Below are 13,751 nucleotides of genomic sequence, written 5' to 3' on the forward strand. Positions count from 1 at the left end.
ATAGCGTGGAGTGGCGTGACTAGAAAATGCTTGTTATCCGTGATAGACGCGGCGTCCCGGGCCTCCCCTACACCCCGGTGTGGAGACTTCAGGCAGCTCCAACTCTGATGACGGGTAATGAGCACAGAGCTGGGTGGGGCCTGGTGGACAAATCGATGAATTGATATTCACCTGTCTGATAGTAAGTGACGCTAAAAGCCAGTGGCTCCCGGGAATAATGCACGATATCTGCTGCATTATTAACCTGGCGCGGGCAGAGAGGACTCCCAGCCAGGCAGAAAGAGATGAGGCGATGCCCGGAGATACTGAGCTGAGTAAATATTTGACGGGAACTTCAGCAGTGATGAATGTGCTGTGCTGATGCTGGACGAACTTGGTCCACCATTCATCTGGGACCCGGATTAAAACATTTCACTGCTTTTATTAGACTCAACTGTCAAAAAAAACATCCAGACGTGGTCGGTCGTATGCGCGGGCAGCACTTCTCTGGAGAACACTAGGGAACAATTTGGAGGATCAGCTGGATTTGGCGGGGTGCCAAATAGTACCACGGTGGGCTAATCAGGATTTGAGGAACTATTCCCGCTGCTGAGAATCTACATGGTGGCAGCAGCGACTGGTGGGTGGAGGTGGCGGTGGCAGGGGACAACAACATTCTGCTGTTCATGCAGTTCAGATCAAATGGCTGCTGAGCTAAATGGATGCAACCAGGGCACCGACGACTGTCGTGTGCACGTCGGATTAAGACTCCGATAAGATCCTAACTTGGAGTAAAGTGATGCGACAGAGTGGCAGCGCAGCCTCGAATGAGTCACACCCACTCACATTCATAGGAACATGAAAACTTATTCCCCAACTCTACTCACAAAAGCATGAATATGCAGGGATCAGGGTTGTTCTGCTGGAGCTCCAGAGATGAATGAGAGCTGGCGTGTCCTGCCCACTCATCCGCACTGACGTCTGAAACCACACACTTCAAGAAGTGGTGAAGTCAAGAAGTCCTGCCCTGATAATCACAGGGCCGATCGGCTCGTCTTCCTCCGTGCCATCCCTGTAAACACACTCCTTCATCTCTCGCTCGGCCACTCCAGCAGAGGGTGTTAAACTCCTCCTGGTCTCCCTCAGGCAACGGCAACACGAGGGGAAACAGGGTGGAGACACCCAAAGAGGGAGAGGCAGGAGGTCTAAATTAATCCCACATGTTCCCCATGAAGAGCCTTTCCAGGTGGCCCCGGCTTGTTGGAACACAGCAAACTCTGAGAGCACCTCGCTGTGCTTTCCCGCACTTTTCGCCCACACACTGCTGTGCACGGCCTCCACATGGATCCACTTAGCTACACTACGGCATCACAAGGCACGACTTAGAGCAAACACCAGAGAGTTGCCACTTCAGTGGAACCACAAACCCCTTAAAGAGGCAAGAGACAACAATTTTAAGAAAAAAAGAAGAGTTCTTTTTTCTTTTTTTTAGAAATGTGCAGATTTTAAGTCTAACTTCACATGAAAAATATTATAAATGTAAAAAAGAATCTTGAAAAACATCTGTTGAGTCCGAAATGTTGCAAATACTCACATTCCAAATGGCTGAGGATCCCTGAGCCACCAGCATGAACACGTGACGTGGAGCTCAGGTGCTGATTAACCAGAGAAGCCTCCGTGAAACCTCAGGCTTCGCTCCGTCAAGCCTCAAATACTGTCGGACCAACAAATCAGCAGACGAGGGTCAATACTGGTTCAGCAGCTCTTGCCTGGTCTGAGCTGGAGGACTGAAGGGCTGGCCACTTTTCTGAAGGACAGCTAAGCTAACGTTTGCTAGCTAACAATAGTAATAGCTCAAGTTAGCAACATGACTTTCCTGTCGTCTTACCGCCATTCCAACTCTGACTACATGTGGTTGGTTAGTTGAGTCAACCTGGTAACGAGGACACCAGATTAGTGACTTTAGTTACATTTAGTTACCATTACTGAGGGAGACACCTGCTGGCTGGGAGGTGGAAGTGTGGACCATTGAGGAGCAGCAGGAAACAACACGACTGTAAATGTTGCTGCGCAGTGAGGAGGAGGAGGAGGAGGAGGAGATTTCCTCGTAACTCCTCCAGATTTATGACATTTGTTTGCTTCACACACATTTCAAAGCTCCCCAGCGTGGCAGAAGGAGGACAAACTCATTTTGGAGAGCAATGATTTCCATTAAGGAACAGCGTGAAACACCAAATCATCCAAATGCATCACTCTTTAGATTCTTTATCATCTACTTCTGCATTTAACATTCATTTCTGATTGGCTGTGCTGCTGTTCTCACAATGCTTGTTCTTATGGAAATCACTGAAAATTCAGCACTCACTTTACAACCTGTTAGATCCACAAAAACTGCTAAACGACTGTTGTTCTTCAGCACAGACGGACGAGCTCATTATCTCTCCATTATGATCATTAAAACGCAGCAGCAAGCCATCTAGAATGGAAACAACCAACATCGCGTTGAACAATCACAGAGGAAACACACTTTCATCAAATCTGCTGCCGAGACTTGGGACGAGTTAATTTGCAGTCGGCGGAGTGTGCGCGCGGCGGGCTGCAGGCAGGGAGGCGAGGGAAGAGGATCTGTCAGCATTATCGTAACCTAGTTGTGAAGCAGTGACAGGAGAGCTGGCAATGAGATTGGATGACCTGGACTTGTGATGTCTGGGCTTCTTTCACTCATCATTACTGACGGCTCGGACGGTAGCGGCTGCTACTGGAACCTCACCGAGGGGAACGATGGAGACACACTCGGGAGTATTTGTTCTTCAGTACGAGTTCGTCTTCACACATTCATCCAGCTACAAAATGGCCACTAAAACTTCGTCATACATGTGGCAGTGAAACGCCATCGATGCAGACCTGCTTGATTGGTTCATAACCAGAAGTGGCTGGGTTCTGGGTAAGAAGTAGCACCAACTACATGTCGCTAAAAGCATCCACAGCTCCACAGGTCGAGAGTGAGTTGTCGCTGAGGAGGTGAAGTTATGGGAAACACAAATTCAAGGGCAGTCTCACAGAAAACACATGACCAGAACCTCTGAGCCCCACATCGCACGCTGGTCCACATCTGTGTTAAAATGACGGGCTAATGCTAATGCTAACGCTAGTGCTAATGGGCCTCTATATCAACAAACTGGGGATTTTGCAGTTGGAGTCCCATTCAGTTCCGACCAAACTTTAATCAACGTCATAGACTTCAGCTACAATGTTTTTCAAACCCAATCAAATATTTTTTGTATCTTAAAAAAAAAAATGGCGTCAAGAGACGGGTGTTCGAGTCCCACTGATGTCCGCAACCTCGCCTTGTTGTGCCTAAATCTCAGAAGCCCACTATAGTCTGACAGTGAGCGGCATTTCAAGGTGTTGCTGGTGAATAACGACCAAACAGCTGTAAAAACGTTTCCACCACAGCGCTACATTGTTCAACCAGGCCTCACCACGCCGCCATTGTATAACGGGCTGTTAAGAGGTCGTGGTTTTCTCAGGTTTTCCTCAGTACCCTGTGAAGGACCTTTGTTGGGGTCATGACCCATCTCTACTCCACGGCATTCCTGTGAGGAGCCACAACAGGTGGACATACCTACGCCTGACAGTCATGACTGATAAACGGCACCGCGATGCCCCGTCACGGAGGAGCGGACCGGAGCGTTGGACCGTCAGGGGTCCTTTAATAAACAACACTCATAGATGGAGACGCGTGCGAAGCTGACGCCTGATCCTGTCCCTGTCAAACTGTCAGCTGCCTCAAACATGCAAGCAGGGATGTCCACATTCACGTCTCTTGGGTCTGATGCCAAACATACAGCAATCAAACACAGCGCGCTTCAGCCAGGCTAGCTCCGTTAGCTCCCCATGTGGTCACTCACATGGGCTCTCAGTGTCTGAGGAACTAGCGACACAAATGATGCCACTTCCCTTCAGAATATTTGACTCACCCTAGTTAGCTTAGCATAATGAATGGTAATGGATGGGAAGTCTTAGCAAACATCAGGTCCAGGATGAAGATGAGTCTAGCAATTCCCAACCCCTACCATTCGTTGTGCTAAGCTAACTAGCGCTGGTCATAGCCCTGAATGCAGCTCAGAGGAGCCGAAGGTCTCCATCTTCTTGTCTGGCTACGAAGTGAACTTCCAAAAACGTTGGCGTGCTCCTTTGAAGTCACAGAGAGAAACAGCGAGGAGCTTCTCTGCTGATCTGATCAGGACTTGGTGGGTGGAACGGAATGCAGGATTTGTACTGATAATGAATGAAGTCCGTCTGTCCAGGACAAGGAAACGTGTAGTGGTGGAGCAGCAGAACCACGAGGCTGGTTTAGAGTCTGGGGTGACATAACAGGTTGGAAACGTGCCCTTTGGTCATCAGTTACCACATAAACTAAAAGTACACCGTCAACAGCAACACCATTATGATGGAAATAAACTCCGGTGTCAGTGTATAACCATGTCCTCGTCTGCATCGGTTCAAAGTGGAATAAAGTTCCTTGGCTGGTATCCTCCTATCACCTGAGGCGGTGCGGCCCTATGCTGCGACTGCCAGCCACCAGGCTCCCTCGCAGCTGCTGACGGACGACAACCTACAAAGGAAATGATATCGTTATCTAATCTGACAAAGCGAGCCACGCTACACCACACGGGCCAGCTGCTGGTTTGATCCTGTGTGAAAACATGAGCGGCAGTTATCTCTACAAGCCAGAGGACTGCAGCGCAGGGCTTTGGGAGCAGGACAGGGAGGTATTTTGAGCCGGGGAGCTTGTATGTCTGTGGGCTACTTTGGGCCTCCTCCGCTTTCAGTCCACATTATCAAAGTTTTATCCTCTGTGTGATATGAGGACAGGATCTGTCCTTATCCACCTCAGCTGAGGGGAGAAACTAATGCAGCAGTGGCGGGAGGAGAGCACGTCGGCGGATACGCCTGACGGAGAGACGGGTGAGACGCGAACAAGAGGAATTCTGATGACGAGATGGAGACGAGGCACGCTGCAGTCGTGGGAACCATGGGATATGTTGGCAGGTGCTTGGAAGTTACAGTCGAAAAGTTGAGCCCCAGAGTCACAAAGTCCTGCTATATGCCTGAATATCACCAGCAGGGAGGGAGGGAGGAAGGGAGGAAGGGAGCCCCCCACGAGATCTTTGAGGTGGCTGAAGATCCTCCATCACATTTTTAAATAATCAAATTAAACTCAAATCAGCCACAATTTCACGAGCAGCCATAAACAAAAGAGTTCAACAGAACAATTCATTTAAATGCAGTCAAATCCAGGGCGCCGCCCGCCGCCGCCGCTCCCAGCGTACAGGAGGAGGAAGGCAAACAGGCCCTAATGGACACTAATACCAAGCAGCGAGGCATTTATCATTACAAGCGCGTTTACTTGACAAAGACACGCAGCAGCACAGCGTGTACAGGATGTGGATTAAGATGCAAGAGCAACCGTTCAATCACGCTTTTAGACCCTGAATTAATAAGCTGGTAAGCCGCCGTGGTTTAACGCAGCGAGGACGGGAGCGAGCACCTGCATGTGTGAATGTAGACGTGCACCACAAAATAGAAGAACTGGGCTTCAGCATCCTGGCTAGAGTCCCCATCACCTTCACCCGGCACGTCGCTCAGCAGGGGACAACTTACAGCCTCGGAGGGAGTTTTTCTTACGAATTTTAAAACCTGTTGCAGAAAGTGTTGTTATTTCCCATGGCCACGCCTCCATTGTTAGCCTCTCTCAGCCAATGCAGCTAGCTAGCTAGATAGCTAGCTGCATCCCTTACAGCTACAAATGTTTTAAGCTGACCTGCATTAATGAACGTGCAACCACGTAGAGAAGGGAACGCGTCACATGTCACACACACCCGCTGACGCGTTGAACGCAGCTTTAAACCCCGAGGTCAGGAAGGTGCGATCACTGCACCTGTAGAGGTCCGTGCGGTCGAGGTGGTAACGCATCCTCAAACATTCTACAGCGCAAAACCCTGCAAACAGTTCAGTTCTACCGTGAACCATTAGGGAACACACACCGCAGAAGCGCCAGATAAAGAACTTTGAAAGGTTCGGTATGGAGGCTCTTACTTTAAAAGGCCCATGATGGACAACACTCTTCTCTCCCACCTTCCTGCGACTCTGCAGTCTGTCAGCTAACACTGGAAATACCCAGAGATTAAAAATCTCTTCAAGAACTCCAGAGAGAAACAATGTTTTCTGTAGGATCCGAATGAAGTGCAACTGAATGGGAGCGCGATGAAAAGGAGGAAACAGATGTGGGAGCTGGAGATTAGAGTCCGTCGGGCGGCTCTGCTCAGGCTGGAGATAAACCGGCCACGCTGGCTCCCAATTCATCGGCACGCTGCAAAAAGTGCTGAACGCAGGTCTCGTCCTCATGATCAATGTATAGCTTCCAGCCACACATCCCTGAGCGGCCTCTTGGGCTGGGGAACAAATCATAAAGGCTGTTATTCTGTTTGGGAGCAGCCACGCGGAGCCGCGCCGTGCTTCGCTCATAAACTGTGTAATGAAACCTTTTAGAGGTCGAAGGAGCAGGAGGGTCACGCTGAACCAGGACGACCAGCTTCTCCTGACCTGTGGTGGTCCTGCTGCGGCAAATATAAATAATTCTGCGCCTGATGCATTCTAATTCAATCTCAGCGGCAAACCAGTCAGCCACAGTCCCACCGCGAGCGTGCCAGAGCTGGCCCGTACGCTAGCCGGTGGCCTGCAGGCATCAGGGGCATCGAACACACCGGCGATCAGTCCCCAGCGGACCAGAGGAACTCAGCTGAGCGGCGTTGACCACACGTAGGAATCTCCATCATTCCTGCTTGTGTATCATCAAGGCAGCACAGTGAGGCGGACGAGGCTGGACGGGGTCAACGAAATGGAATGTGTGTGTGTGACAATAGCGAGGCATGGCCTAGTTTGGACGTGCGCTGCTCCCCGGGGAGCTCCATTATGCTGGACTCAATCCTCCGGGCCTTCTAGCGTGAAACTAAGGAGCAGCGGAGTTAATCCTCCCCCTTGAACCATCTGCTGCAGGGGGAACCTTGAACTCCAGCAAATGAACAACTCACAAGTTCGCCAAGCAGCGATAATTCTGGCTGGCGCTCTTGTGGACAACAGGATGGATGACACACAGCCACGCAATCATGACACGTCCATCCTCCCACCCCGCAAATCAGCCGGTTTGTTTGTATACAAACCCAGGATGGTTCACCTGTGCTCCGGTCCACCTGCAGCACCGCCTCCCGTTTCCTCCAGCGTGACCTGAGGACGCAGCTACAGTTTGTGCGGCTTTTACTCATTTTTCATCACCTCAATCCAGCGCTGATCCTGAAACTAGCCAGCAGCATTCTGGGGAGACTTCACGCTGCGGTTGTTGTGCACGAAGTTGTGATTCAGTCAACAAACGCGATCATGAGTCGACTTGCTTTGTTACCAGTTCATTTCTGCGTATTGCTCAACTCAAAAATACTTTGAAAAAACTAAAACTAGTATGAAAAACCATCTACATTTCTGCAGTCCTGCTCAAATAGAAAATTTCTTGGGAAAAAAATACTAGAAAAAAACATCAAATATCAGAATCCCTCAAATTTACAAGCTCACATTAAACTAAGATGAGTGCCCAGCTCAGTATAAACATATGCTGAAGTACATACATGTACTTTTGTAGTCCACCTGAACTGAAACACCTCTACTTCAACACGCAGGTATTTGTTACATGAATTTTCCTAAAATTTCTGGCTTAATTTTACTGTACAGAAACTTTTCAAGGCCTGGGAGTTGCTACCTTTAAATTCCATGACTGTATGAACCCTGCTCATTTGTTCCTGCATCCACGATCACGAATACTGGAGTACACACACACACACACACACACACACAAATGCAGTGACACACAATCTGTGTACGTCCAACATGTTGCTGTTGGCGCACCTCTTAAAAGCACCCAAGATGGGGAAGAAGAGGAGGAGGAAGAATCCCATTCAGCCATTTCATTCTTCAGTGCACACGCCCGGTAGCCTAGATACTGTAGGAGGATGGATGGATGGATGTTGCATCCCTACACGCCCTGTTTGTCTGGGTCAGATCATGACTCTCTGGCCCTGGGGGGTGGGGGTCTAGAGACGCCACTCATCACCAGGCGCTCACCTGAGGGTGAACCAGCAGCCTCCTCCACACCTGAGGAGGTGCATCTGGTCAGGTTAATAGTTTGGGTTGAACATCCTCCTGCTCACAGCAGCTAGTCAGGTGATTCCAAACAGCCCTCAATCCCCCCACCCCACAGCAACACATACGAGTGTCTGCGGCGGCCCGGAGGGTCGCTGATGATGATGGACTCGAACAGATCCCTATGAAACTGTACGGGTCACTGAGTGATCGCCACTCTTCCATTTCACGGTTTTGTCTCCAGTCCATCAACCCCTATGATGGACGACGCCCCCTGCTGTTTTACTGAAGGAACTGCATGTCTTTACGAATGGAAGTCACCACCACCTGCTAGCTAGCAGGCTAAAGTTCAATTTCTTCAACTTATCAGACAAATATTTTGGGCGAAAGCAAACAGACGGAGTAGCGAGACGTTTTATATCTTCATTCATGCACTTGCGATCATTTCTGGCATCCACAAACCACCGCTCTTGTTTTTGGCCTCTTTCCTTCCTCCCTGCTTCTCTCAGCTGTACAAAATCCTACCAATGTCTCGTATCGCGGGAGGCGTACCGAGATATCGGGATATCGGGAAGCAACCACCCAGCAACTCTCCCATCAATCTACAGGATGATTGATGCTTCCTGGCGGGCTGTGATTGACAGCTCATGGTATCACCCCCCCCCCCCACACACACACACACACACATACACATACATACACTACACGAACCCAGCGTGACACCATCCTACCCCGCCGGCCGCCGTCTGGCCGCCGCTTTTCCGCACTGAAAAGTGACTTTGCGTTCAACTTGCGTGTCTAAGTGGAAGTTTTCCTCGCGGAGATCACGGCTGAACGCTCCCAGGAAGGCTGCCCCCCCCCCCGCCGGGACACGTACAACCCCACACTCCGCACCACTGAACAACATCCAGCCGTGCAAACTTACAGGAAGCCCGGCGCTGAGAGGAGAGAAGAAGCGGAGCAACTTACGTGAAAACGAAAAATAAAGTGGTCGATCCCACCAGGAGAGTGGCAGCGGTGGACACCGGGATGTATTTGGTGGGTTTAAATCTCTTTCCAGCGCTGGTGGGCATTCTGTAATTTCCACATTCCTCAATTATTTATCCCGGTTGGAGTCGCATGTAGAAAAAAACAGATCCAGTGTGCAGAGGATCGGCCTTTCCAGGTCCAAGCAGCGTCTTTGCTAGGGTTGGAGCCGCATAGATCCCAGGATCGAGAGAGAGGGAGGCAGGGAGAGCGCTCGGAGAGCCTGGAGATCCCTCCCTCCCGATCCAGCCCACTGCTGAGGTCACTGAACCGCTCGGAAAGGTGGAGCCTCTCTGCAAAAGACTACGAGCGCGCGCGCGCGCACAAGGCACCGGTGGGAAAATCTTCCCACACTTTGCATTTATTTTGAAATGATTTTTGCAATTTAAAAAAAAAGATCCTCTGCAAACGATCGAAAGTAAAAATGCTCAAGTCTCCGGTCAGCAGCAGCACCGCTCAGAAGCACCGGACACCGTTAATTCGCTCCAACTGTAATAAAGCCATGTGTTCACGTCGTCTGAAAACCACACCAAACACACTGACGCCCCTCGGTTCCTGTCTGTTACGCCCAAATACATGACCGGAAGTTGCACGAGTCGGGGCGTAGTGGGTTCTTGTGTATTAATTGCGTGACTGCTCTTCAGCCCGGCTGTGCGTGAATACAGGAGTTTTTTTCCTGGGCTGAACGGGCTCCACCGCCGCCTCCCGCATTGTTCTACTGCTGCTTCGTGGGTTCGGGCGCCCTCAAGTGGCGGGATTTTAAAATGGACGCGAAAGCACCTGTTTTGGCCCGAGCGGCTCACCGTAGTGTTTGTAGGAGGCTGCATAGATTAGCCTTCCATCTCTTGTGCCGACTGTATTTTTAGTGTCCGACCAGCAGCTAGCAGCTCCCGGGTCGTTCACCTCGCAGGAAGCTTCTTTTATCTCCTTCTCTTGAATCGGAACCAACTCAAAGATACGTATCAAACCCGGTGTGAGCAGAGCGGGACTCGTCGTTAACGGCACAGGTTCACCCGGTAGCATCAGAGAGCTAACGTCACACCGGGGGCTTCGCAGCCGTCATGTCGTACCGAAAAACCCTGAAACTTATTTGTGGGTTCGCCGGAGGCTCCGCCGCTCTCGTACTCGCGGCTGCCGCCGCCGACTCCCGCAGGTCCCTCGGCGGAGAGGCGACCGGGCGGGATTCACCGAGATTCGCTGTTCTGAAAGCGGCGCAACCCGCCTGGACTCCAGCGAGCCACACACCGGCTCCGACCGGACTCTCCTGGGACTCCAACTGGGATAAGTAGGAGCTTTTCTAAGAAGTGCGATTACAGGAAAACAGCTTCTCCTGATATGAAGCTTCAGAGGGGACTGACGTCACACTGTCCTTGTATTGTTGCTTTTACGTTAGTTCAAATACATTAAATCTGTATATTTAATTAATAACTACGTGAGAGACTTCAGACTGACACTGGCTACCGGTGTCGGGTCACGAGGACATGAGATCCTCGTTCGTGGAGGCCAGACTGAGATAATCCTGGGTATTGTTGACAGCTTCTTGCATTCTAATTTGTTTGACCCACTGAAGATCCGACAAGTCTGAAATGTTCAACAAGCGTGCAGCTCTCATTGCCTGCTTGTGTTAACCCAGTTTTTCCTGCCTCACGTTAACCACAGGAGACAAAGCCAGTAATCCACCACCCCTGCGTCTTAACTCTGTCTAGGAGGGACCCGTCTGCACTCTTCAACGGAAAGAAGAAGGAGAGTGTGACGGAGGACCCCGCCTCAGAGCAGGACAACGGCAAACCCAAAGCGACACGCAACATCCTCCTCATCAGACACTCCCAGTACAACCTGAGCGGCACCAGCGACAGAGAGCGGATCCTCACCCCGCTAGGTCTGCTCCGACCTGGGTCACACGGGCCCTGAACACAACACGAACCTAGCACAGGATGTCAGCAACAAGTACACAGCAATCACCCTGGAGAAAGTGTGTGTGTGTGTGTGTCACAGACACCAGTTAGTCTGAGTGTGTGTGTGTGTGTCAGAATAAACTTGTCGTGTATCTGATGAGTTACATCACCTCTCTTGGTCTCTTCCAGGTCGGGAGCAGGCTGAGTTGACGGGCCACCGGTTGGCGGCGCTGGGTCTGAAGTACGATGTCCTGATCCACTCCAGCATGGCCCGGGCCACGGAGACGGCGCACATCATCAGCAAACACCTTCCAGGTAGAGGAGAGATGCTTCAGTGCTTTGAGTTTCTGTCGGACAGACGGTCCCTGCACCAGCAGCGACCCTCATTCCCGACGAAGCAACGCAATCACAACTGGTGTCAAATCCCAGAACATCACACAACTCACTTTGTTCCAGCAGGAGTGGAGCTGGTGAGCTGCGACCTCCTCCGGGAGGGCGCGCCCATCGAGCCGGTCCCCCCGGTCACTCACTGGAAGCCCGACGCTGTGGTGAGAGAGGCCGCTCTGACTTCAGTTCCTGTATTTTCATCTCTGTAGCTGGGGAGGGAGCCCTCTGCTGCCCACCTGTCTGCGCTAACGTCCTGTCTCTCAGTACATCCCGGCGCTGCTCAGGACCGGGCTGCAGGAAGAGTGCCGCTCCTGTTGACGGTGGTTCTATAAACCAGTGGTTTTCAAAGAGGGGGCGGTGGCCACCAGGAGGCCACCATAAAAAAGAAGAGAATTATTTTTTAAAACCGTCATTATAAAATATCATTTATTATAGTCTGGAGATGTCATTTGCATGCTCATCTTCCTGATTGCCTGCCAGTCAAAACATCGTTCATGAAGTCGTGTGTAGACCTGGCGGTTTGCGGCATTTATTGTGCAAAGGGGGTCCCCGGCCACAAGCTAATGCTGTTTGGGGGCCCCTGCTGTAAACAGCTGATTTCAACATGTCTCCTACTTGGGAGCCAACTCTTCCTACAGTCCCTGCAGTGTTCACCAGCATCATGTATTGACTGTACCGTCGGGGGGGGGGGGGCCCAACCTGACCCCCCATCGTCATCTGTCACGGTGGCTTTCAATCTCTCTACCGTCCTCCAGCAGTACCACGAAGACGGAGCTCGTATTGAAGCAGCCTTCCGCCGCTACATCCACCGGGCTGACCCCAAGCAGAAGGAGGACAGCTATGAGATCATCGTGTGTCATGCCAATGTCATCCGCTATTTTGTCTGCAGGTTTGTGTTGCCGGCTGGTTCACCATCAGTCCAGGCTGCAGCTCAGGCCTCTTTGCTGATGACTTAGTGGCTTCTTGTGCTCATCATTGTTCCAATTTGTAATCATGCAAATTTGCATAAGGTTACTTTGGCTTGTGTCACTGTGCTGCTAAAGAAAGTATTTGTTTTTCTGAGAGTTTGATTGGGCGTCTTCCAAGATTGCAGCCACATACAGTAGTCCAGCTCTCACACACACACACACACACACACACACGTACAATGTATGTTTCCAGGAGCTTTTGAGCAGATTAATTTACTGTTGGACTTAAGTATTCTGCTAAACTAAGCTAAGCTAAAGTAACCATCTCCTAGCTGGAACTTCACGTTAACTTAAAGAACCAGGAAGTGGAATAAGACTCCGACGGGAAGCTGTCAAACTTTTTCCCACAGTTCTTCTGAAGGAGAATTTTTTTTTTTAGTGCAAGTGAACTGGCGACAGGAAGCTAAATGACTTTTAGCTCATTAGAGTGCCTTTGTCAGGTGTTCAGGTCCATTGCTGTAATCCTCAGAGCCAGAGAGCAGTTGACTAAGACCCAGGCTAGTTAGCTTAGCTCAATAACTGGTAGTGGGTGGGAAGTGTTAGCATCAGCTAGCTCAGGTCCAGTGTGTGTCCAGCAGGAATCCTCCTCCTCCTCATGATCGGTAGCAGCAGTCGCCCTTCTAGTCCTCAACAAACGTTTGGTTCTCTTACGGATCTCGGGGCCCTACTGCAGAGAGGGGGCTCTCTCCTTCAGTCTGGCCCCGAGGAGATGGGGAAGAACTGAATACTCATTCTCATCCTCTCCTCTCAGGGCTCTGCAGTTCCCTCCAGAGGGCTGGTTACGTATGGGCTTGAACAATGGCAGCATCACGTGGCTCACCATCCGGCCCAGTGGCAGGGTGGCCCTCAGGACACTGGGAGACGCGGGATTCATGCCCCCGGACAAACTAACCCGGACCTGATGGCTACATGACTCTGGGACTCAAGTCGGATGGCCAGTGGATGGGCGGCTCTGTGGCCGAGGTCGAAGCTCAGTTTTCTCCTTAAGTGTCTTGAAAATTCCTTTTGAAATTCGTATTTTGCAACTGAAGCACCATCACGTCCAGAGTCTGTGGTGGCGCCGTCGCGTCCGTGCCATAGAACGCCAGCAGAACAGCTGCATGGCGACTCGTCTTGAATGTACCGGAGGTTTTTTTACTCAAAGACTAATTTTTTTAACCAAAAAGTTGGATTTGTAAAGCTGTTGTAAATGTGAGAGTTGACACGTCAGAGTGAAGATTGTGTCGTGTGCTGCAGTCAAAGTAAATACAATTTAACAATTCCAAAGTTTGTCACATTTCCTGAGCCCACTCTCTCTCTCACA

At 50.7% G+C, this 13,751-nt stretch overlaps 2 protein-coding genes across 4 annotated transcripts in view; one reads left to right on the forward strand and one right to left on the reverse strand.

The window, feature by feature from the left end:
- zdhhc8b (zDHHC palmitoyltransferase 8b) overlaps nucleotides 1–9,731 on the reverse strand; it is a 51,873-nt gene extending 42,142 nt beyond the window's left edge. Inside the window, exons 1-2 of one of the 2 annotated variants that reach the window (XM_086207496.1) lie at nucleotides 9,142–9,731; nucleotides 4,527–4,597 (exon numbers count right to left, since the gene is read on the reverse strand). Coding sequence is in view for 1 of the 2 variants with exons in the window: in XM_086207492.1 (XP_086063618.1) it covers nucleotides 9,142–9,245 (104 nt within the window). In the remaining variant the exon portion in view is untranslated. The remainder of the gene's footprint in view (nucleotides 1–4,526; nucleotides 4,598–9,141) is intronic. The other variant, XM_086207492.1, reaches the window with a different exon arrangement.
- Nucleotides 9,732–9,806: 75 nt separating this feature from the next.
- pgam5 (PGAM family member 5, serine/threonine protein phosphatase, mitochondrial) lies at nucleotides 9,807–13,703 on the forward strand. 2 transcript variants are annotated; one of them, XM_086207503.1, is made up of 6 exons: nucleotides 9,807–10,483; nucleotides 10,905–11,077; nucleotides 11,283–11,408; nucleotides 11,553–11,641; nucleotides 12,239–12,369; nucleotides 13,200–13,703. In XM_086207503.1, exons 1-6 carry the CDS (start codon nucleotides 10,260–10,262, stop codon nucleotides 13,348–13,350), a joined length of 894 nt encoding a protein of 297 aa, XP_086063629.1. In that variant the 5' UTR covers nucleotides 9,807–10,259; the 3' UTR covers nucleotides 13,351–13,703. The 2 variants fall into 2 exon arrangements, with proteins under 2 accessions (XP_086063629.1, XP_086063628.1); XM_086207502.1 differs by having other exon boundaries at nucleotides 9,819–10,483; nucleotides 12,236–12,369.
- Nucleotides 13,704–13,751: the final 48 nt, after the last annotated feature.

Source organism: Aulostomus chinensis, chromosome 6 (genome assembly GCF_037954235.1).
Source record: "Aulostomus chinensis isolate RoL2024-O1b breed Wild chromosome 6, RoL_Achi_v1.0, whole genome shotgun sequence".
NCBI classification, from domain to species: Eukaryota; Metazoa; Chordata; class Actinopteri; order Syngnathiformes; family Aulostomidae; genus Aulostomus; species Aulostomus chinensis.

Bases quoted from the DNA above. Each gene is read 5' to 3' on its own strand.
- pgam5 (XM_086207502.1), top strand. From the start codon at position 10,260: ATGTCGTACCGAAAAACCCTGAAACTTATTTGTGGGTTCGCCGGAGGC. The intron at 10,484-10,904 runs GTAGGAGCTTTT...AACTCTGTCTAG, and splicing joins TGGGACTCCAACTGGGATAA to GAGGGACCCGTCTGCACTCT. The intron at 12,370-13,199 runs GTTTGTGTTGCC...CTCTCCTCTCAG, and splicing joins ATCCGCTATTTTGTCTGCAG to GGCTCTGCAGTTCCCTCCAG.